This window comes from Corylus avellana, chromosome 8 (genome assembly GCF_965113065.1).
Source record: "Corylus avellana chromosome 8, dhCorAvel1.hap1.2, whole genome shotgun sequence".
NCBI lineage: Eukaryota > Viridiplantae > Streptophyta > Magnoliopsida > Fagales > Betulaceae > Corylus > Corylus avellana.
The window spans coordinates 18,424,948-18,448,268 of NC_142497.1; the positions used below are offsets into that span (position 1 = coordinate 18,424,948).

A 23,321-nucleotide genomic window follows, 5' to 3' on the forward strand; every position below is an offset into this window, starting at 1 on the left:
ATTCACTAACATATTGCATTGTACCAAACGAAGGAATACATATTCAGTGTTCTATTCCAACGTTACAACCAAACAAAGGAATATGAATAGCTATTATATTCCACACTCTTCTATTCCCAATAGTAGATATTCATTTTTCCAATGGACTAAACATTCCGCGAACCAAACAAGACCTAAGTGTTTGTTCAGCCATGGAAAGGGTTCAATTTCCGTATGTGACAATTAAATTTTCAGCATTTATAGTGTGGGACCCAAGTGCAACTTCTGATGGAGATCCACTCACATGGTTACAAAGGTGGCAACAAAAGGAGTGAAGGGCTAAAACAGTTTTAAATTTGAGTCCCTAATTCTTCTATTTCAACACCAAGCAGCCATCAGCTCAATCAAGATTCATTATTTTCCTCACCTAACCATCCCAAATATCAGACATCAAAATCCCACCAAAAATCAATCAAGAATTCATCAAGGGTCCAAACAAAGTGCTGACTTATCACCCTGGTTTGATGCTAGGTTTATCTATCCTCTTCTTTCCTTCCCTATTCCCTTTCTATATCCAGTTCACTGCAATCAGGGTACTCTAGCACCCAATTGCAGGTACTCCAACCACAAACCAAGGCCTAATTTTTGCTAACTTGTCAAAATATTGTAAGTTTGTTCTTTTTGCCACTAATTCCTAGGTAGCTTCTTTTGTATACTCCATGTGTACATAGAGGTGCCTTACGCTTTTAATGATATTTCGATTATTTATCAAAAAAAAAAAAAAAAAATTACATTTTGTAAAGAGACTAAGCTTGACGTGGTTCAATTCTGATTGGGGCAGCACGATTAACAAGTATTTATGTTACTTAAACCCAATTTTCCAGTGAATACCACTGTTTAAAACCAGTCACATTTTAAGAAACTATTACAACCTCAAAATAACTAGGAAATAAAGTGTTATGGCAACCATGCATATAACATGCAACAACTTGGAAACATAACTTTTATGCAACCTTATAGTAACATGCCAAACTTACTAAAAAAAAAAAAATTGGGAACAAAAAGTGGGGGCAAAAAAAAGCATTCTGACCTTACAAATGCACTTCAACGTGTCAATAATGGTACCCATATATCCAACATTGAAAACAGGGAGGGTGAGTTTTAGGTACCCAAAGTGCCCAGGACAGTCGCTATAACTACCATTGCATGTTGCACATACACTATTCTTATTTGCAGGGCCCTGAAATAGACAAAAGGAAAACCTTGTAAACCTCTTGATGCAAGGAAAAATCAGAGGAAAAAGTAGAAGTGAAGCTACATCAAGGCACATTGAAAATAAACTATCATAATAACAAGATCATTCCACCATGTCAAATTTCATCAGACTAAACAGAAGAATGAGATTGAGAGTGAGCGATGACATTTACACCGACTTGGATCAGAGCATATGAGAAGACGAGGATATCATTCATGTGTTTTTAGTATGGGGAGGCAGCCACATTCTTCCTTTGGAGGCTAAGCATGATTTAGATGGGTTGACGACAATGGAACCAAATTGCAGTACCTCTGTTAGATTAAATTTTTGCATATTATTCTTAACTATATCAATTTTAATTAGTCTGCATACTACGTACAAACCCAAAATCATCCCTCTGTAATCCCCATTGAATTCATCACCAATTGTAAAATGTGTTTCCACAACAAGAGAATTGAGTAGATTGGACTTAATTTCAGAAACTAAAAGATTAATAAATCCATGCCACTTTGAAATTTTTTTCCTTTTTATTTATTTTTATTTTGGGTAAGTTAGGTCACTGAAGATTGCTTCACCAAGAAGCTTCCTTCAAATGAGCCATAAAACTTGGGTTCCGATACAATCCACACACAAACAGAGTAGTGAGGGGGGTAGAGAATACCATGCGTGTATCCAATAAGCCGCCTTCAATAGGAATTCTTCTGTTATCATAATATTGACCTTTGTATACTTGAACCTCCGCGAGTTTGCTGATCTCGGATTCGGAGAAGGTGCTGAATTTCACGCTTTTTCTGCAGAGAAACGTACACTAAAAATCAAAACTAAAAAAATCTAATAATTCAAACAGAGCTTTCTTTGCCCTACAACATGAAACTCTCGCTCAATCAGAACGAAACTGAACGTAGCAGACTAAGATTCTCACATTTTGCGGGGGCCAAAGTCCTCGATGTACGGTTGCTTGGTGAAGGCTATGCCTTGGGTTGGCGCTCTAGCCATGTTCGGATAACAAGCCGCAAAGGGGGACAGCAGTGATCGCTTGAGGGCTTGAGGGCCGGGTGACGAAGATGGCCCTTCCTGGGGTTTTAGGCTTTTGGTAGCAATAGAATGCGCGGCAGGGTTTATGGGCGAGAGTAAAAATGATAAAAATTATTATGAATTTAGGTCGGTCGGGTAAGGAAACTCACTCAGGGCTGGCAAACGGGTAGATCCAATTCCGACCCGTTAAAGACCCGCAATCTGATTACCCTAAACACAAAAACGACTCGTTTAGTTAAACAGATTAACAAGTGTGACACAAGTATAATACGATCCAATCCGATCCGTTAAAAAAACCTAGATGAAAAATGAAAAAAAATAGGGTAATATTAATAATAAATTAATAATATACCAAAGAGAATATCCCTGTACCAAATTACCAATGCCATTGGCAGAGATGAGAGAGCCGAGAGGGAGAGAGAGTGGCGCTGGGGGGCGGAGATGCTGCCTGGTGGTGCCTGCGAAGCTGCGATAGAGGGAGACAGAGAGCCGAGAGGGAGACTGTAAGAGAGAGGCGCTCGGGGGGGGGGGGGGGGGTGTGGGCGGGGGGCTGGCGGCTGCTGTGCTGGGGACCTGGGGTAGTGCGGCGCCGTAGTGGGGAGGGACTGGGGTGGGGTGTGAAGAAAAGAAGAAAGAAGTGTCTCAGGATTCAGTAATGTTCATAATTATTTACAAAAAATATATTAACTATGATTATAAAAAAAACTATAAATTTTAATATGATTTAACGATAAAAATTAATCTTCTATGAGTTTATATTTTTAAGAATGTTTTATGTTTAAAAAAATTGTTACTTGATGATTTGATTTGAAACGATGTAAATGAGCCGAGCTTGGATGGGCTTTTCTTGTTTGAGCTTAACTCGTTAATTTTTGTGTCGGGCTTGAGCCCAACACAAGTGTAAAAATGGTGTTTTGAGCTTCAGCTCATCAGGGTTGGATCCCTGTTCGATATCGAATTCAAATATTTTGGCCAAGCTTAAGCTTGAGTCCTCAAGCTCGACACGTGTAAGTCTATTTCAGTTTAGTGTTTTACTATAAAAATTTAAACATATTAATAATATAAAAAATTGAAAAAAAATTAGTTCTTTTACTCCAAAGACAAAAAAAGAAAATTGGTATATCTTATAGATCTCTAAGTTCACTTTCATACAACAGAGTGATTTGTAATTTAAGCTAACTACATGATCTAATTTTGCATTTATATATATTTTTATACCTCACAAATGATTTGTAATTTAAGCAACTAGAGTGACTAATTTTTTATTTATCTCAAAAAACTTTTTTTTTTTTTTTTTGTATTTATCCACCCCTTGGTTTTTTTTTTTTTTCCTTTTTGTTTAAAAAATAGATTAGTTTGGTTTTTTATTTTAGTTTTTAAAAGAATTAGAGTATTATAGGCATATAATAAATAAATAAATAAAATTGGCCTTTTTGGCATACATTGGTAGTTTAATATAACACTTATATTTTTTCCAAGATTATAAAGTGTTTTTGTTTGACTTTTGTGTTTAACCTAGATTAACAATGCTCATACTCTCTCCCTTTTGTTGTACCTTCAGAGAAAATATATAATTTTTTTTTTTATTTTTTATTTTTATTTAGCTATCATATATAAATATGAAATTAATGTTTTGTGCTACTTGATAAGCATAGCACAAACCTCCCCAAAAATACTTTCATAAAAGTTACAACACTCGAATCTTACGTTTTGACATAAAGCCTCACAACATTCTGTTAGATGAGAACTTTTGCACAAAATTATACTTTAGAGATGAGAGAATCATATCAATGTTGAGTGCAAGTCAGACGTTTATGACATAGAAACAATAGTTTTTGAATTGGTTAGGGAAAAAAAGGAATATAGATATCAAGATTCATTCTCTTTCTTTTTTTTGTATTGGTTCCCCTTTGTCATTATCAATGTTATCCTCTTTGTCGTAACTACCAAGTTGTTCTCTTGTTCGACTGCTTCAAAACTACCATTTTCCAGTAGCCCCTTTTTGTACCCATGTGTCAAGTAATAACTACTAGACCATGCCATTTAATAGGCTCTCTTAACTTCTATACTTTTTTATAATATAAACCCTTTAAAATGGTCTTTTACCCCCACTAAAAAGTTTTTTTTAGCTTCCCCCCTACACCTTGATTTCTAGTTCCACCTCTGCCTCATCCCTCCTATTGTATTTTTTTTTTCTTTCTTTTATTTAATAAAATCTTACTTTAGACCGAAAAAAAAAAAAAAAAAAAAAATCTACAGCATCACATGTAAAGAGGTACTAACTGGTTTGTAATCCGAAGTATTGAAGTGAAGAAAAACTATTTCTATATTCATAAAGATTTCCTTGCCCTCTTCCCAACTACATTTTCAATGTTGTATCGAGACTTTATTCTCAATTATGGATGATATGGAACATTAACAAATTTTTTTTTTTACAAAAAAAGGGTTTAAATTTTAAATCCCCTCTAGGGTTTGGTTGCTTTATTTTTCCTCTCTAGGGTTTGATTTTTATCACAGGAGGTCCCTGTGGTTTTGATAATAGACCAAATTAGTCATTCCGTTAGTTGACTTAACGGAAGTCCACGTGGACCAATCAAATGTTAACACATGGCACTTACTTAATTAAAAATAATAATAAAAAATTGGGGGTGATTTTGGCCACCTCCTTGGGTACCAAGAGCAACCCCCAACTTTCTTTTCTTTTTTCTTTTTTTTTTTCTTTTTTTTTTTTAATTTAAAAAAATTAATTTAAAAAAGTATGTGCCACGTGTCAACATTTGATTGATCCACGTGAATTTCTGTTAAGTCAACTAACGGTCAACTGACAGAAGAACTAATTTAGTCTATTATCAAAACCACAGGAACCTTCTGTGATAAAAATCAAATCCTAAGGAAAAAAAAAAATAAAGCAACCAAACCCCAGTGGGGGTATTTAGTATTTAACCAAAAAAAAAATAAATAAATAAAGCAAGAAATGTAAAAGCTGAGGGAGCAGAGGGTATGATGCTTTGTTCATAATGGGGAAGAATAGAGAAAAAAAGAAGTTTAATGAAGGAATTGAGGTTGTTGTTTGGTTTCCAAGAAAAGCTAGAAAAGAAAAGAAATCAAAGTTGCATATCTTGGAATTCGTACGATGCTTCAGAAAGCAAAATTATCTACCAGCAACACAGCAGAAAATCAGCTCATTCTTGCTCTACTTTCACAGCAACAAGACATCTTTATAAACACATCCAAAAGATCTGTATAGAAATAAATTGGAGTTTATTCATCTTCTTTCAATTACGATTACAATTTATATGGACACCATTTGACCCCTAAAACCTTAAATTGTTCAGTGGAATGGCTGCAGCAAAGGCCTGTTAGCACAAATCACAAACAAGCTATAATCTGAAGAGGCAACTCAAGTAAAGGATAAACTTGAGTCCCACAATTGTGAAATCAAAAAGTAAATCACTCCATCGTCAAAGGATGGGTGCAGAATCAAACCCTAGTATCAATGTATTGGCGAGTCAACTACACCTATGAACAACTAATACAGGCTAATGATACAAGACTTTTTCTTTGGCATCATGATACCACTATCCATACAAGTATGAGAGCTTTTTTATACCTTTGTTACATCATCCTCCGTTAGTATGCGAATCACCCCCACAACTGAGGTCACTTCACATAATCAGCCAACTAGAAGGGGCGCCGGCACAAACAATCAGGCCTCAAGCATCAAGCATCAAGCCATTTTATTCATCATCCGTCGAAAGCACAAGCAGGCCAAACTCCTTGGGGCCAAATGATCTGAGCCGAATAGTTTAGATCATTCTCCAATTCTGCCTGTGAAGAGAAAGTGGATCTACATCTCCTCTTCTAGTTCATCCGGCACATGCAACTTCTCAATGGCAGACTGTTATAAGATTAAAAGAAAGGATGAACATTGCAAACATTCCTTGCTCTCTAGGAAGAAACAACTTACTAAAAAAGAAAAGGAAAAACTGCAATCTATTTGTGCAGTAATCAGACCTAAAATAAATGCTTTTGTTTTTTCCAAAAAATATATAAATTTTTTTTTTTTTTTTTTTTTTTTTAAAAAAAGAAGCACATTGACGGTAAACATACAAAGAAAAGGCTAAAGAAGATGCATAACTAATCTTATGACAAAACTGAATGGCAAACTTGTTTGTGATAATGAGATAAGGGAGCTGAGAATCACAAGAATTGAGAAGGCCTGCATTAAATTGAATGAATGGGAAAGAAAGATCTGGAAATGGAAGATCAGGAAGAGGAACAGCAGTTCTGCACCCTAAACAAAGGTGTACATAACAAAAGAGGCTGGTTATGGCTTTTAGTTGATAAGGTCCCTTCGCATCTATCATGAGCTGGATACCACTTTCATAGAGCTCACAATTTCTTGTGAGAATCAATGGAATGGATCCGGCTTGCATGCGGTAGTGGTGGTACCATTTTCCACTAAATGGTACCGTTTTGCCCAGTTAAAAACTAGGTTTAAAAAATTAATAATAAAAAATTCATTAAAACTTAAATATTATTTTTTAAAAATTAATAATTAAAAAGGTAAAAATGTTTTTTAAAAAAACTAAAACAACATGGGGTGGCTAGTTGGCCAAGTGGGTGGCCGGCCACCCCATTTTGGCCAAGGGGGTGGCTCCCATGGCCGGTCTGGAGGTGGACGAACCACCCCCATGGCCGGTCTGGGGGTGGACGAACCACCCCCATGGCCCTTGGGGTGGTCCGGCCACCCCCAAAAGGCCAAAAGAAAAAAAAGAAAAAAAAAAAAACTGTGGATAAACCCAGTAGCGAGTATGACGCTGGCGGTGAAAGACTTGGCTGCGAAGAAGAGGTTGTTGTCGGTAAGGAGGAAGTGGCAGTTCTTTCTGACGAGGGGGATGGCGATTCCAACCACTCCGGGCCTCCGGCGATGAGGATCGACGCGATGGCGACAAGTTTGACAAGTTTGGCGATGAAAACAGAACCTCATCCCGCCAGCAAACCAGTGGCCTCCGCCCACGATCCAGCGGTTTCTGCCCACAATTCCGCCAACAACCGCGCGGTCCCATGAGCAGCGAGCTCTAATCTCCACCGGCAAGTGATGGCAACAAACCTGCAGTTCTGCAAATGGCCCCATGGCCTTAGCTCAAGTTCGTCCTTCTCGCCTCAAGGTCGCCAGACTTCGCATCAAGTTTGCCGGACTTTAGCAAGTCTACAGCAAGTCTAGAGCCACCCCCAGACGGCCAGCCACCCCCTTGGCCAACCGGCCAACCCATTTTGTTTTTGTTTTAGTTTTTTAATATTTTTACCTTTTTAATTATTATTATTATTTTTTAATTTTTAAGTTTTAATGAATTTTTTATTATTAATTTTTTAAACCTAGTTTTAAGTGGGCAAAACGGTACTGTTTAGTGGAAAACGGTTTCCGCATGCAAGCCGGATCCCAATGGAATATAGTGAACTGTGCCCACTCATTTAACTCCCATGATCCTCAAAAAGAGATATTCTTTTTCTTATGTGGAAATTTACAGAATTCAAAAAACTGAAGGTGCAATTTAATAATAATATCCAATTTTACAGGCAATAAGATAACTATGAAATAAGTCAATCACCTTAATGGCAGCAACGTCTGTCGCAGGTGGTTTCAAATCCAAAGCAAGACCAAAATGAAGCATCGCTTTTTCATGCATATTACGCCGCTTATAAATGGTACCCATCAAAGCAAATACACTGCTTTCACGAGGGATATACTCTTTAAGCTCCTCCAGGACTTCTAGGGCTTCATCAAATTTTTCCAAGCTCACTAGGATATTAGCCTTCTGATACATGGGAAGAGGATTCTTCTTATCTGCTAAAATAGCCTTCTCCATAATCACCAAAGCTTCGTCATTTCTCTGTCGGATGATAGAAACACAATTAAGAAAGCTTTCAAAAACAGCATGCTTCCTGAAGCCACAATATTGGAATCATTATAGCAAGAGGTCAAACCTTTAAGACATGCAAAGCTGTACCAAGATAACACATTATAACAGAAGAGTATGGATTTATCTGAAAAGCCATCCGGAAGTGATGCTCTGAAAACTCATACTTTTCTTGGCGAAGATATATCATTCCAAGCCCATACCAGGAGTTATAATGTCTTGTGTCAACCCAAAGTGCACTCTGGTAGCTCTTAATTCCATTATCAAAATCCTCCAAAGCTACATATCTGCAGATATGTATGCAATAGCAAGATCATAAATGGCTAGCTGAAATAATAAAAAGTAAGAATTAAGCTCGCATAAATTCACTCTAGTAGATATTCCATTTCATGGTTTAAATCAGGGAGGGAGAAGGGACTGTCATACTCATGACCACAAAGTGTGTGTGCATATGCAAATCTTGGATTAAGTTGAACGGATCGCTGGAAATTTCTCAGAGCAGTTTCATGGTCTTTCTGCAAGCTATAGCAATTTCCCATAGCACACCTGCATGTCCATTCGAAAGGAAACATATAAGAAATAATAATGTTGATAATAACAGCTAACAAGTCCTAATACAGCCATAAAAAACAAGAATCTAAAAGCTTCATAGCCTTTTAATCCTCAAATTTGCAAAGACACATTCCTAGCGAGGTGTAAAGTAGATAATTAATGCCAAAAAACCCAAAAATTGCTGAACTGCTATGAGTAACCATAGAATTACAACAATTTAACAGGAGGGCAGAAACAAACACAGCTCATAAGGCAAAATTGAAAGATAAATTCCAAAAAGACCTTGCCTTCCTTCCTCTGAACATATAGGCAGGAACAATTTATAGTTCTCTAAATGAGTCTGCATATCTCAAGATTTCAGAGTTTAATAGAGAATATTAATAGTACTTTTCCATTTGAGAACTCCAAGGTCTGCAAGTTAAAGACCTTGTGGCGCACAAGAGTGAGGAAGAAACCAAAATACATGTTTATTAAGATGAGATAATTAAAGATTCTACTGCATATTGCAGCAAAACTTTAAACACAAGATTAAAGTAACAAAAAAATTTGATAGGAGAAACAGCTCCGAGGATGCGAAAAATGGGAGTAATAAAAGGTCACTTGCAGAACTAATGCTAAGCAGTTTTATAAGAAAACTAAGATTAGAATGCACTGTCTTATTTGAGGAAAGGTTGATAACGCTACCAAGATTCAGGAGCTAAGCGGTCAGTTGATATAAGTTCTTGAGCCAGGTAACTTAACTTCATATCTTCCTTCAAATGCTGCAATGATGATAGAATAACTGTCGGTGAAGCAATAAAGTAAGAGAGAAACTTTTACTGCAACCATCCAGTATCATAAATGCAAGATAATAGATTAAGAGTTTGCTTGAGATTAGAGTACTTATGACAGAAAAGTAGAATAGCATTGACTTTAATAAGCCCCCAATTTAGCTTAAGTTACCCATCTAAGGGAGTTCATTTTCAGATTGCATCCTGGGGAAAATGAACACTTTTTTCAAGAACAATATGGTGGGAACTCACATAAAGAACTGTTGAATACATATCCATTCCTTCTAAACTGTAAGGGGATGCCTGGCGGGCAAGACTGAAGGCCCAATCAGCTTCTAAATAATCTACCAGTTCAAAGTATGCTTTTCCAACCTGCATTTGACACATGAATTAATTAACATGCCAAATACTAAGTAGTATTCAGACACATTCTACTGTTCTAGCAGAAGAGTCATTGACAGATCAATGGCACATAAATAAACCAGTTCATTGATAGAAAAAAAAAAAAAAAAATATATATATATATATATATATATATATATATATATATATAAACAATGCATTTAAATACATTTAGTCACAACTCTCACCTTATGTAAGTACATGATCAGCATAGTAGAAAAAGGTATAAAATCCAGAAAAGGGTTAAAAACAGAATTTTGAAAAAGCAAACTACCTGGGAAAGCACCCAGCCTGTGTTATAATGCTTCTGTGGAAGCTTAAGATAGACATCCAGTGCTTCCTATACAGCCCAGAACCAGTCAGACAATTAAGCATGAGACAGGAAATACAAAATCATCTTCTTTTCCACAAAAATATATTTCGTTTATTGAAGAATAATCATGTAATACCTGGCACCTGTACATGCAGGAAAGTCTGTAGCCTTCCCCAAGAGTTCTCAAAAGGTCCATTATTTCTGAAGCACCACTAATGGATCTTGAGCCATTCATGATATCTGCACTAATTGGAATGACTGCTCCTTCTTGTTCGAGTGATCTAGTATCACCAGAGGGAGATGAACTAGAAGTTGTCAATGTGCTATTTGATCGAGAATCATCAAAATTCTCATTGCGTATCCCTATATGAGATAAAATTTGAAAGCTTATAGAGCATCAGTTTAATAGCAATTAGGCAGAAATATAACATAATAAGAGAATTTGACTTCAGGTATGACCAAGTTCACATTAACATATTGGAAGTCATCATCTGTAATCTATAGTAAAGAAATTTTGGATCCATAATGCAGTTAATTTGAGTTCACGCATGGCTTATATAACAATTATAACTATAGTCACAAACAAGTCCTTTTATCGTTAACTGTTAGAGAACAATTAATTGTAAAACGTATCAGTGAAAGATCATCATTTTTGCACTTCTCAATCCTCATATGATAGTATAAGTTTACTGAATTAGTAAAAGATAAAAGATATTTCATTACCTTCATCAATATTTTCATTTGTCCATGACTGACCCTTACGAACTGTCACAGCACGAAATGCCATAGAGCTCAGTTTGGACCCTCCAAAATATTTAGAAGAGTTGCTAGTTCCATTTCCAACAGCCATTGTGGCACTCACATTTGCGTTGGCCCCTCCATCTCCAGAAAGCCTTGTACTTCGACGAGGGCCAGAATCAGAAAATAACCTCCCAGAAATCTGAAAACAAAGGAAACAAAATAATTTCAAGGGGGAAGATTCCAAATTGTGCATCAAAAAGATCTAAAAATAATGTAAGAATACTCCTCCCACAAACAAGGTCTACATGGATATACCAAGCAAGAAATAGAAGAATTATTACTGCAAGAAATGTAGTTAATAAGACAAGCGCCAATCACTTAATGAACAAATGAAAATGTCACCTTCACACGAAAACAAGAGCAACCATGCCCACCAAATTTTTAAGATCGGCCAGAAAGATGCCACAAGATGTCTAGACAAGTTAAACCTACAGATTAAAGCATGACAGGGCAACCTATGTAATGAACTGAAGGCTGCATCAGCCAAAAAGAAAAACAACCTGACCATGAGCTGAATTTTGTACCAAAAAAAGGTAAGGAAAAACGGAACAGAATAACTTCTATAAGAATTACACCAATGTCTTTTATGCCCTCCAATAGAAGGTAGACATGTAAGCTTGGAATACCAAAATGCATTAAAATGATAACACCAAATCAATCTCTATTCTCTTAGAAACATAACCAAGCCATTGATAAAAGCCTCCGCCATTCCCCGATCAACAGACACCCTCGCCAAAGCCTCATTCAACCGTTGTTATGGTGCTGTTAGCTGGAACCCGGAATGAAGCAACCGTTAGTGATCCAATAAAAAAAGAACAATTCATTATAGAATCCTTGCGTAAGAGACTTGTCTGCTTCATGTTCACCTCACACAATGTACATGCATTAACAATTTACGGCTAACAAAAAAATAGGCTTTGACAAGTTCATATTCCTTACTGAGGAAACAAGGACAATTCATGAGAAAAAGTTCTTTGCGAAGTCTGTCTTCTTAGATTCCACGTCAACAGTTGGGCTCTAAATTAATAACAAATAACTAAAGAGATACCCCGAAAGAGTCTTGACCATTTGTACTGGGGCCTTTCAGCATCCCTGAGAGTATACTTCGAAAAGACCAAAAATGGGTGGCTTAACCAATATTTAACTTTCAACATTAGGGAGACCTCAGACATGCCAGGCAACAGTCAGCAAAATCATGACCGAAAAAAGACAGTGAGTTACAAAATTCTGCCTCATCACCTTCTTAGGCTCTTTCAATATCTATTCTGTACCAATAGCAAAAAAAATTTACCATCAAAAGCTTGTGTCTGTCACATGGGGCTTCAGATGTGGCGTTCAGTGAAGGAACAGTGGTGATGTTGAATGGTGAATGGGGCTTTGTCTTTCACTTGGTTTTGTTTCAAGAGAATAGAGATTGATCTGGTGTTATCATTTTAATGCATTTTGTTGTAGTAAGCTTAAGTGTCTATATGCTATTGGAGGGTATAAAAGATCTGATTTACACCAGGTCCTTGTAGAAGTTATTTTCAAAGTGAAAACTACTGAATAGCCTAAAAAAAAGCAGAACCAAACCACATGATCTTAAAAGGCAAACTAATAGATTGGTGTCAGCTGTGAAAGCTCACAACTTTACATTAGAAAAGATTTAACAAATCAAACAAACTGATACCTAAAACAATTCAAACTTAGCTCTTCTAGCCAATGTGTAACTGAAGCTGAGAGTCCCCTGCTCAGATACTTATTCAAAAGACACATACATCCTCCAGACACGTTACAAATAACTCATATTGGCTTCCTAGTTTCATGCACAATAAATGCACTTTGAAAATCTGACCAAGTAATTTGTTAAAAAAAATTCTCCACAAATGAACACTTTGACAATTTAAATTGTGAAATTTATAATAAGGAATTACTGCATAATGGTATTATCACTGTATTCTGACTAAAAGAGGTGATACATTAAGGCAGTGCTACGTGTAATTATGCTTTTATCCCCATATCAAATGGGGTGACATTTTAAAAAAGAAAAAAAAAAAAAAAAAAGAGAGAAAAAAGAGCATGAATATACAAATCAATAACCTTCCGTAATTTTCCTTCATCCACAAACTTTCTTCGAGGGGCTTGAATAGTAGAGTTCACAGTTGACCTTGGAGAGCTATCAGCAATGGGTATGCTTGGGTTTGGGACATTTGGCTGCACATTTCTGTACAAAGGTGGTGGAGCAACACCTGACAACTGTGAAACATAGGGGATCTCAGAGCACTGAATGATCTTTACAGTAAAATGGAGAGATAAACTAACAAAGACGTAGATAACTCAATATATTTGCTAAAGAAACAAAATCTTGTTAAGTAAATCATGTCCATAATCTAAAGATGCAAAAGTGGTGGCAAATCATGGGTTTTATGTCTTATGAGCAGCATCAAAAAGGATTATGAATGCAGAACTTCTCATATAAAAGTTCAGTGCAGTCTAAATGAAAATTAAAGCAACTTACACTGGAGAAACTTGCATTTCACTACCACAAGATTGGGAAATAAAGGCTTACTCCTGGGAGAAAATATAATTATATAAAGCGCACTCTGAACATAGTCTAAAAACAAGAATTATGAGGGAACTGACGAAATGGGGGGAACTGCAAAGTAGTAGGAATTACAAAATCCAGACCTAAAAACCTTAGGGGGGGTGTGCAGCCAAATGTAGAGTGTAAGTACATAAACCATAAGGTAAAAAAAAAAAAAAAAAAAGGGGGCAATGTCTTTGCCACGATAGTGTCACCTGAAAATTCAAAGTTTCCTAGTTCAGGCCGAGAGCTGAGCCCACATCTTTATTGTTAAAGAACTATAAATCCACATAAAGTAAAGGGGTCCTACCTACTCAGCACTAATAATTCTCTGAATTTTAAAACAACCATACACGGAAAAGGCCAAAATCTGTGGTGTCTTGCATAAAAAAGTATAGAATAAAAACCACAAGACAGACAAAACAAATGTCTTTGGCACAAAAGTCTCACCTGTAACTTCAAAAATTCCTAGACATCATCACACCAGAAATTAAAGATACATCTTATATATGAAAATGTTAGGGAGATTGAGACCTTAGGGATTTTTCCAATGATACCATAATATAGTATATTTGGACACCATTAAACCCAAAAGTTGAAGCCTATGGGTTTGGGCCCAGCTACATTAACCACTCACACATGTAACATCTTTCTAATGTGAGACTCAATCTTTTCACACTCACATGTGTATATTCAACAATGTTCCTTTCACATGTGAGTCCATAACCACATTGCTACACTCCCCCCTCAAATGGAAGTTTTTCCTATCAATCTTAAGAGTCATCTCCATGATCACTTGTGTGCTATGTGAATTTGCCCGTGTCATGCACCTTTGCCCCTACTTCAGGGCTTTAGTATTTACTATATACTCATGGCAGGAACCTTTGCCCCTTACTCCAGAGACCATCGTCCATGTCCACACCTTGCACCTTTGTCCCTACTCCAAGAACTCTTATCTATGCATGCACTACTTCTCAATACCGCACACCACGATTGGCTCCGATACCACTTGTTAAGGAGATTGACACCTTTAGGAGTTTTCTAGTGAGACTAATATAGCACGTTGGGACACCACTCAATTCAAAAACTTAAGCCCATGAGTTCAAGCCCAACTATGCTATATTAACCTCTCACTTGTGACATCTTTCAAATGTGGGACTCAAAACTTTTTACATTCACACATTTATATCCATAAAAAACAACCTCTTCCTTTCATAATTTTTTTTATAAGTAATCGAAATATTATTAAAAGCGAAAAGCGCTACTCAGGTATACAAGAAGTATACCTAGCTAGGAGGAGGAAAAAAAAGATAATGAAAACTAAGCTCCTAGGGAGCTACACATGCAACTGTCCAAGTATAAAGAGCAAAAAATAAAAGGGACTCAACCTCTGCCAATGTCCTCTCACGGTCTTCAAAACTTTTTTTGTCATTTGTTTCCCTCCAAAAACACTACAAGAGGCAAGAAGGCACCATCTTCCGCAAAACAACACTTCAAGTTCTACCACCAGTCCACCAACAAGCAAACAAGTTAGCTACACTACTAGGCATCACTCAAGATAGCCCAAAATGACTGAAAAAGGCATTCCATAAGGCGCAAGCAACCTCACAATGGAGTAGAAAATGGTCAACGGAATCCCCATTCCTCTTGCACGCATAACACCTATCAATCACAATGACATGTCACTTCCTAAGATTGTCCATAGTAAGGATCTTCCTTAAGACAACCGACCAAGTAAAAAAGGCGACCCTCAAGGGATTAGTCAATCAAATACTCTTCCAAGGGAAAGGAGTGTCATCGTTACAACTTACAAGCAAGGATTTTGTAGAAGGAGCTAACAGCGAACAACCCTTTTCTAAAGGAGAACCGCCAAAGGTTGTCTTCACCATCTCATCTCACTCTAACTGAGTACAACAAATTGAAGAATGAGGCAAAGATATCCACCTCCCAATCATGAGCCGCTCCAACAAACCTAATGTTCCAATGAATTGAGTCACCAGAAAACTCCAAGTGAGCCGTTACTAAAGCATCCTATACACAAGCAATATCATATAAATCTGGAAATGCTTCCTCACCACAAATCATGTCAAAATCTAACATTGGCGCCATCTCCTACATCAAACCTAGTATGAATTGAAAACATCCCCCAACCCTTCCTGATATCTTCCAAACCCCATACAAACCAACAAGCTAATTAGAACAACACCCACACCACGAGCTGTCAAATTTAGAATCCACCACGCCTCTCTTTTTGCACATAGCGCCAAAGCCATTTTCCCAAAATAGCACAGTTGAACTTCAACAAGTTCTAAATGTCCAACCCTTCTTCAAAGATCAGAGACCAAACCTTAGACTAGCTAACTAAGTGAAATTTGAACTCTTCACCCAGCCTACCCTATAAGAAATCACGATGAAACTTCTCTATAAGATTTGCAACACCCACATTGAGAGGAAAGAGGAACAAGAAATATGCAAGCAAATTGGAAAATGTGCTCTTTATAAGGGTAACCCCACCACCCATAGACAAGTAGATCATTTTCCAACTAGCCAAACAACATTTTATCTTTTCAATAACTTCGTTCCAAATAGACTTGACCTTAAAGGAGGCCCCCAACGGAAGACCAAAATATTTCAAAGGTAAGGAAGAAATCTCGCAACCTAGAATGCCAACCAACCCATCCACATTCTCAACATTACCCATAGGGACCATTTATGACTTGGCCCAGTTGATCTTTAGGCCAGAGGCAGCTTCAAAGCATAAAAATAAAGCACGCAGGTAACGAAGGTGGTCAAGCTTAGCCCCACAGAAAACCAAAGTATCATCTGCAAACAACAAATGTGAAATGTTAACCCCACCAAAAAGACTGAGAGAAAACCACATTAACAGTGGCAGATGGCATTCTACTTAAGGCCTCCACAACAATAACAAAGAGAAAATGCGATAGAGGATCTCCCTGTCTCAAGCCACAGAAGATACTGAAGAAATCAAATGGATTGCCATTCACCAAGACGGAAAAGTGCACCAAATACCGTGTGCTATCCAAGAGCACAATTTCTCCCCAAAACCACACCTCCTCATCAAGTAAAGCAAGAAATCCCAATTGATGTGACCATAAGCCTTTTCAATATCTAGTTTTGCATATCACCCCTGACTCAATAGATTTGATTCTACTATCCACGCATTCATTAGCAATGAGAACGGAATCAAGGATTTGCCTACCTTGAACAAATGCATTATGGGGTTTTAAAATAATCTTCTCCACAACCCTTCTCAATCTATTGGCAAGGATTTGGCAATAATCTTATAAACTCCACTCACAAGACTAATAGGCCGCAAGTCCATAAGATCAATAGGTCTGGATTTCTTCAGAATGAGGGCAATGAAGGTGGCACCAAGACTTTTTTCAAACTTACTACGTGCGTGGAAATCATGGAACACCCCCATAATGTCTACCTTGATAACATTCCAACAAGCTTGAAAGAAAGCCATAAAGAAACCATTAGGCCTAGGCGCCTTGTCACTGTTTATACCTTTCACCACCTCAAGAAACTCCCGCTCATCAAACCGGCTCTCTAGCCTAGTAGCTTTCACCACTTCAATGGAGTCGAAAGCAAGGCCTTCCAACTTAGGCCACTAGTTGAACTTTTTTGAAAACAAACTATCATAGTATTGCACAATGTGATCCCAAGTAACAGATTGATCAGAAGAGACTGAGCCATTTACATACAGAACTTCAATGGATCTGTTTCTCCTATTTGATTTGGCCGCCCAATGAAAGAATTTTGTGCATTTATCACCGTCTTAAGTCAAAGAGCCCTAAAAACTCTTTCTTACATAATTGATAAGCAAGTAGGTTGTCCTTTCCCCCTTCCCCTCTTTGCTTAGGAAAAAAAAAAAGAAAGAAAGAAGATAAGCAAGTAGGTTAAGAATGTGTTTAAACTCAAGTTGAGACCAAAGCCTAGGCCACTGATGTAGGCTGCAAAATTATAATTCCCATGTAAAATGAAGATATCTCTCCATTACAAACTTCGATAATTCTAAAAGTTAAAGAAAGCGAATAATGAATCGCCTAGAGTGAATCTAAAGCATAACACTACAAGCTTAGTTAAAAATAACTTGATATGAATATAATTACGGAAACTGTGAAAACTACACACACTTACAAAGATAATCTTAGTATATATTTCACCAACACATCAACATCAAATCAACTAAGAAACTTGAATCATGTTATCATAAACAGAAGGAAATTGTCATTGTGGGCATGCATGCATGCCAGAATGTTAAAAATGGTCATTGTGAGAGTGGTTAGTTGGAGTGTAATTATGCCTTGTCTTAAATGGATAATATGGAAGGAAAAGAAAAGTTGGACTTTTGAAAGGTTGAGCTTGATCTAGTTTCAACTAAATCTTTATTCTAGAAATCTTTGTATAACTAGATAACTGCTTAAGGCAATGTCCGTTCATCTCTTTTTCTTTTTCTTTTTTGAATTTCTTGAGCATTCTATTCTTTTAATACCTAATTATTAAAAGCATCACCGGTAGTAGGGCTAGCAATTTTTTACACAACCTGCAAATTCGACACGAACCCAACACGAAATGGGTCGTGTTGGGTTTGCTTAATACCACATGTGTTTATTAAATGGGTTATGCATGCCGGGTCGTGTTAGGTCAACCCAATATGACACCTTTATTAAACGGTCAAATGGGTCATATCGGGTCACATCTGGGTTGTCTCAGGGTTAAAAGGTTTAACTCGTTTAACTAAACGGGTCATTGTTAGGGTTAACCCTTAACGGGTTGGCGGGTCAAACAAGTCAACCCGAACCTGACTCGCCAACCCAAATTGCTAGTAACTGACAGCTTGGAAGCAAGTTAGTCATTCTTTTATAAGCAAAGCTCAACTAACTTGCCTTAAACATAGCAATAATTAATCATTACTATACCAAAAGAAAAAATAAATTTAAAACCTTATATTCCGATATACGTTATGAGGTGTAATTTAAAATATTATACCTGTGAAACCATTGGTGAAGGAGTATTATAGAATGATATGTTTGATGAACCACCATTTGAAGACTGAACAGCAGCTGCTCCATGATAATTACCAGGAATATCTCTTAGGTTATTGCCTTGCATGTGTTTTATTTGCCTTGGACTGGCATCATCTGGGCCTGGACCAAAGTTCCTAGCAGAAACTGCGCTACGATCCTCATTTGGCATGTTCAAGCTTTGGGAAGCAGATCCATGGGATAAATATTGCTTTTGTATGCAAAGAGCAGCTGCGTCACCAAAAACTGCAGTTGCTTCTTCAGCAGCACCTAAAATGATCAAAAATAAGGCTTTGATTAAATATGAATCAAAAGTATGAGATCAAGCCCCAAACTAAATCTCTCAATTACGTGAGCATTGTTAATTAAAAAAAAAAGACTAGCAGCAACTGTTGTCATATCCATAACACAACAAACTTTATTAAGAAAAGAATTAATCCGGCCCTTATAACTATGATTTAATTAACCTCCAATCTCAACAACTGCATATACTTTAAATAGAGGCCAAGTCAGCAAAAGGGAACTAAAATACAGACACAGAGACATGGTATATAAGTGGGGAATGTTAATGGGTCATTTTCATAATTACATAATCATGGTCAGATAGATTTTATTTTTTTTATTTTTTATTTTTAAAAAATCAGAGCTACTAGAAATCAATGATTAAAAGACAAAGTGCATGTCTCAGTAAAAAGGTACCTTTTCTAACATGTCACAATAATTTCTAATATCCTTATCCCAACTCTACCAATGACACATTGATGTTACATTATCAGACTTCATGATAAAGGAGGGTCACTTTAAGCAGAGCCAGGTAAAGTTATAGCTAACTAGCCTAACTTCTCCACCATACATCTTTTTATATATATATATATATATATATATATATATATATAAAAAGATATATATATATATAAATAAAAATAAAAATAAAAAATAAAAAAAGGAAAGAGCTCTTCAAATTTAAGGGCATTGATCACAGCACTAGCATCAATCACAACCATTCCAACATGCAGGGCATAATTTCTATCCCTTAACTATCAAACTCAAATGGCAACATATTAAACAATCAGTTTACCTTGAACTGCAAACTCAGATTTTGATTAAGCACGCTATTACACATCCATGAGGCCTAGTCCAATATTAGAAAATTTATGGAATTAACATTCTCAAGACAAAAGGTACAGAAATGAGATAATACGGGGTGGGGTGGGGAGAACATCTGCTAATAATGATAACTGAATCAAATTTTACTCCACTAATTACCAATTCAAAATGAAACTCAACATATGAAGTAAGTTGGCTCTTAATCAACTTCTCTTCCTGCGGATAGCAGATTCATAGGTAAAGTAAAGAAATCCTTGGATTTGAAATCGCTACGCATAACATTTTAAGCCCTGAGAATTAACTGATCAGTTGCTGCATGACACTATCAAGTATGCTGGTAGCCACAGCAGTTCAAGTACTGGGACCATGTGGAAATTTTTTGTACAAACCTAATACACACAGCTCCTCATATGCAGCCCACATTAAAGGATCTACTGATAATGCCTGCTTAAAATGATGTACAGCACTTTTTCTTCTATCAGTGTACCTAAAACAACATAAAATCTCAATAAATAAGAAGCTGATATTCTGAATTAAGAAATTGCACAAACACACACAGACATAATCATGCAGGTCAATAACAACTAACCATTTCAGACTTTATGTTAGCTTTAAAATTCAAAAATGAGAATTGAATTAAATTCAGACTCACTTCCTAGTTGTAGGACGAAGGAAGTATAATTCATAGAGCACAAAGGATAAAAGATATATAGTAATGAAATTCAATTAACTGTGCTTAATGACCAAGTTTACATCGTCCAAGCTCTAATTCAATACAGGACTTTGGATAAGCTAGAGCTGCAAGTAATAGAAACAAATTAAGGAATAGAAAAGGCTAACACAAAACAAGAGAGTGCGGCCTTATACCTCTACTACAAATAGTCAGCGAAGAAACATGAAAGGACACAAAGAGTCAGAGAGTCTGTTTCTTGGGGAAGGAAGGGAAAAACTTTAATTAAATATGCTTCTTTCACCTGATATTCGGTCAAGTGAAATGCAAATAGATTTGTAACTTTGAGAATAAGTTTTAGACCGCTTCATATATAAGTGTATGAGAGAAACCAGTTTGAAGGGTGTCTCTTTCACTTCTTTTTGTTTTTATTTATTATTATTATTTTTTCTTTTTTCTTTTTTTGATAGTAAACAATGTATTGTATCGCCCTATTAGTCTCTCATTTGTACTGTACATGTATTTCAATCAACAGGAAATACATTTCTGGAAATTTAGAAAAGGATATATGGGACAACAAAATAGCAACCTACTTTACCAAAAGAACAAAGAAAAAAGAAAAAGAAAAAGCGTGACCTGTAAATAAGCCCTAGAAGGTAATGACCGGCTGCACCATTTGGAATCTGCATATAGAAGATAAACAACAAGAAGTAAATCACCATCATCCTAAAAGCAACTGAACAAGCAGACACTTGCCCAAAAATTAAAAAACTGGCAAGCAAAGACCAACAAATAGCAATGATGGAACATTCAAAAAATTACAGTGACCAAAGTATAAATCATGCAACTTGTTTGAATCCCATTTTTGAAGAAAACAAATGTAACGGTTAAGAATATTTTTTTTGTAAAGAGCAAAGTCGAAAGAAGTTAGTGAGTACAAATGTTACCCTCCAATACCTCTGCACCTGGCTCATTAGCAGGACATAATGCAGCTTCGGCTTCTTTAAGAAGATCCATCTGAAAGCATGACAGTGCAAACAAGTAGCGGGACTGAGCCATTTGCATTCCTTCATAGAACAATGAAATAAAAAAGAAGAGAGAGATTAATCGATGAGCAATTTTTCAAAAAAATCAACCACAATAAAGAAACGTAGAAGAACCCTAACAACAAATTGGTTCAAAAATGGCAAAACATTAATACTATGCCACATACCCTTCAAAATATGGTAAGCGGCATAAGATTGATTGTCGTGCAAGTAACAGCCAGCTAATAATTGCATATTCGTCTGCATATAACAAAAAGTAAGCATCAAGGATTCAAGGAAAACTAAGAGGAATGATTCAGAGAATGCGAAACAATGATGTGTCCCGTGATGAACAGCAATCAATTCTTAAACAAAAAACCTAAAAACTACTTTGCTTTGTCTTCCTCAGAAAATTGCAAGATAGAGTTCCTAGTTAACCAAGCCCATTGAACCCTTTTTGCAATTTCACCCACTCTTTTTTGGGTTAGAAAGGAAAAAAGTTAAGTGGAAAATACCAAAAAAGAAAAAAGAAGGAACAGAAACCTCGGAGGGGAACTCAGCGCAGAGGCGTTCGCAGATGAAAATGGCGTTTCGGTACATGAAATGATGAAGGCTGTTCTGTACGCAGTCTGTGAGTATTGCTTCCATGGCTGCTTCGAGCGATTTTTCGTTTTTCTTAGAAGAGAGAAAGAGTAGAAAACAAAGGGTGTGCTCGGGGCTGTTCACTTTCACTTGGTCGCCGGGTATCTTGAAACCACCTCTTTGCTTGCTGGGGCAGGAAGTATTGCTTCCATGGCTGCTTCGATTCTCGCAGCTGGAGACAGAGAGAGGGGGATCAGGATCCCCGGCTACTCTTTTGAAATTCCCGAATTCTCTATTTTGACAGTCCAGGCCATTCATTACATCGAACGGTCTGGAACATGCCACGTGTACACATTTTGAATTTTTGAATTTTAAACCTATATACTTTCTTCCTCTCTCTCTCTCACAAATACTTTTGAAAAAACGTCCCCTCCTTCCCAAAAGAAAATTTCCACCCAACAACCGAACGCCCGCCGCCGATGAACTACCACCGCGGAATGCAGCCTTCAACATCCAAAGAATTCTCCTTCTCCGCACATCCTAACCGTCTCCCTCTCCCTCTCTCTTTCTCTCTGCAGTCCTCGACAGATCTGGTTTTCGACGAACCACCACCTTCGTCTACCCTTCTATCTGTTAGTGCAATCAAGGGTGAGATCAAACACGCAGAGATGGCAGCTAGGCATCTCTTTGAATTGGATCCGCTCAATGCTCGACCTTACATCATGCTGCTTTCCAACATGTATGCTACTTGTGGAAGATGGAAAGATGTGGCATCCATGAGATCGATCATGTCTGAAGAACAATAATGTCAAAAAGTTTGCTGCTTTATAGTTGGATTGAGATTGATGACAAAGTACACAAATTTGTTTCAAGGTCAGACTCATCTGAAAAAAAATAAATAAATAAATAAATTTTAAAAAAATAAATAAAAATGAAAAATATAATTTAGCCTCTTAAACTATCGGCTATTTACAATTTAGTCTTCAATATTTAAAAAGTAATAAAGTAGTTTTCAAATTACCAATACCAATTAGTTACAATTTGGCCACTCTATTAGTTATTACCCTCACATAAGATGAAAAATTCAATACGACATCGTTTCAGTAAGGTTAAATTACTAAAATGCCTTTTTTTTAAAAAAAAAATCAATTTAAAAAATGCCTCCAAAGTTTTGAAAAAAATAAAATAAAATAAAAAACGATGATTTAGGGATGACTTGCCGGCCACCCCCACCACGCCATCCATCCCATCGCCCAGATTCTATGGGTCGATCCCAGATGGCCCTTTTCAAAAAT

At 36.7% G+C, this 23,321-nt stretch overlaps 2 protein-coding genes across 4 annotated transcripts in view; both read right to left on the reverse strand.

Moving 5' to 3' along the window:
- The window catches only part of NRPC1 (nuclear RNA polymerase C1), a 43,221-nt gene extending 40,949 nt beyond the window's left edge, over positions 1-2,272 (reverse strand). For both annotated transcript variants that reach the window (XM_088518925.1, XM_088518926.1), the window contains exons 1-3: positions 2,157-2,272; positions 1,896-2,025; positions 1,070-1,219 (exon numbers count right to left, since the gene is read on the reverse strand). In XM_088518925.1, coding sequence (XP_088375051.1) covers positions 1,070-1,219; positions 1,896-2,025; positions 2,157-2,230 — 354 coding nt within the window. In that variant the 5' untranslated portion in view covers positions 2,231-2,272. The remainder of the gene's footprint in view (positions 1-1,069; positions 1,220-1,895; positions 2,026-2,156) is intronic.
- A 3,237-nt stretch (positions 2,273-5,509) lies between these two features.
- LOC132163737 (cell division cycle protein 27 homolog B) lies at positions 5,510-22,801 on the reverse strand. 2 transcript variants are annotated; one of them, XM_059574104.2, is made up of 16 exons: positions 21,988-22,801; positions 21,633-21,705; positions 21,377-21,486; positions 21,056-21,102; positions 20,139-20,236; positions 18,608-18,912; positions 13,108-13,263; positions 10,951-11,167; positions 10,364-10,590; positions 10,189-10,254; positions 9,765-9,884; positions 9,427-9,503; positions 8,617-8,736; positions 8,258-8,477; positions 7,882-8,163; positions 5,510-6,167 (listed from the first exon to the last, which is right to left on the reverse strand). In XM_059574104.2, the coding sequence occupies exons 1-16, from the start codon at positions 22,537-22,539 to the stop codon at positions 6,117-6,119; spliced, it is 2,721 nt and encodes a 906-aa protein (XP_059430087.2). In that variant the 5' UTR covers positions 22,540-22,801; the 3' UTR covers positions 5,510-6,116. The 2 variants fall into 2 exon arrangements, with proteins under 2 accessions (XP_059430087.2, XP_088375245.1); XM_088519119.1 differs by lacking the exon at positions 21,633-21,705 and having other exon boundaries at positions 21,377-21,436.
- Positions 22,802-23,321: the final 520 nt, after the last annotated feature.

Bases quoted from the DNA above. Each gene is read 5' to 3' on its own strand.
- LOC132163737 (XM_059574104.2), bottom strand. From the start codon at position 22,539: ATGTTGAAGGCTGCATTCCGCGGTGGTAGTTCATCGGCGGCGGGCGTT. The intron at 8,737-9,426 runs GTAGCGTTATCA...ATGGACATGCAG, and splicing joins CGCTTAGCTCCTGAATCTTG to GTGTGCTATGGGAAATTGCT. The intron at 8,164-8,257 runs GTTTGACCTCTT...ATCATCCGACAG, and splicing joins CAGCTTTGCATGTCTTAAAG to AGAAATGACGAAGCTTTGGT.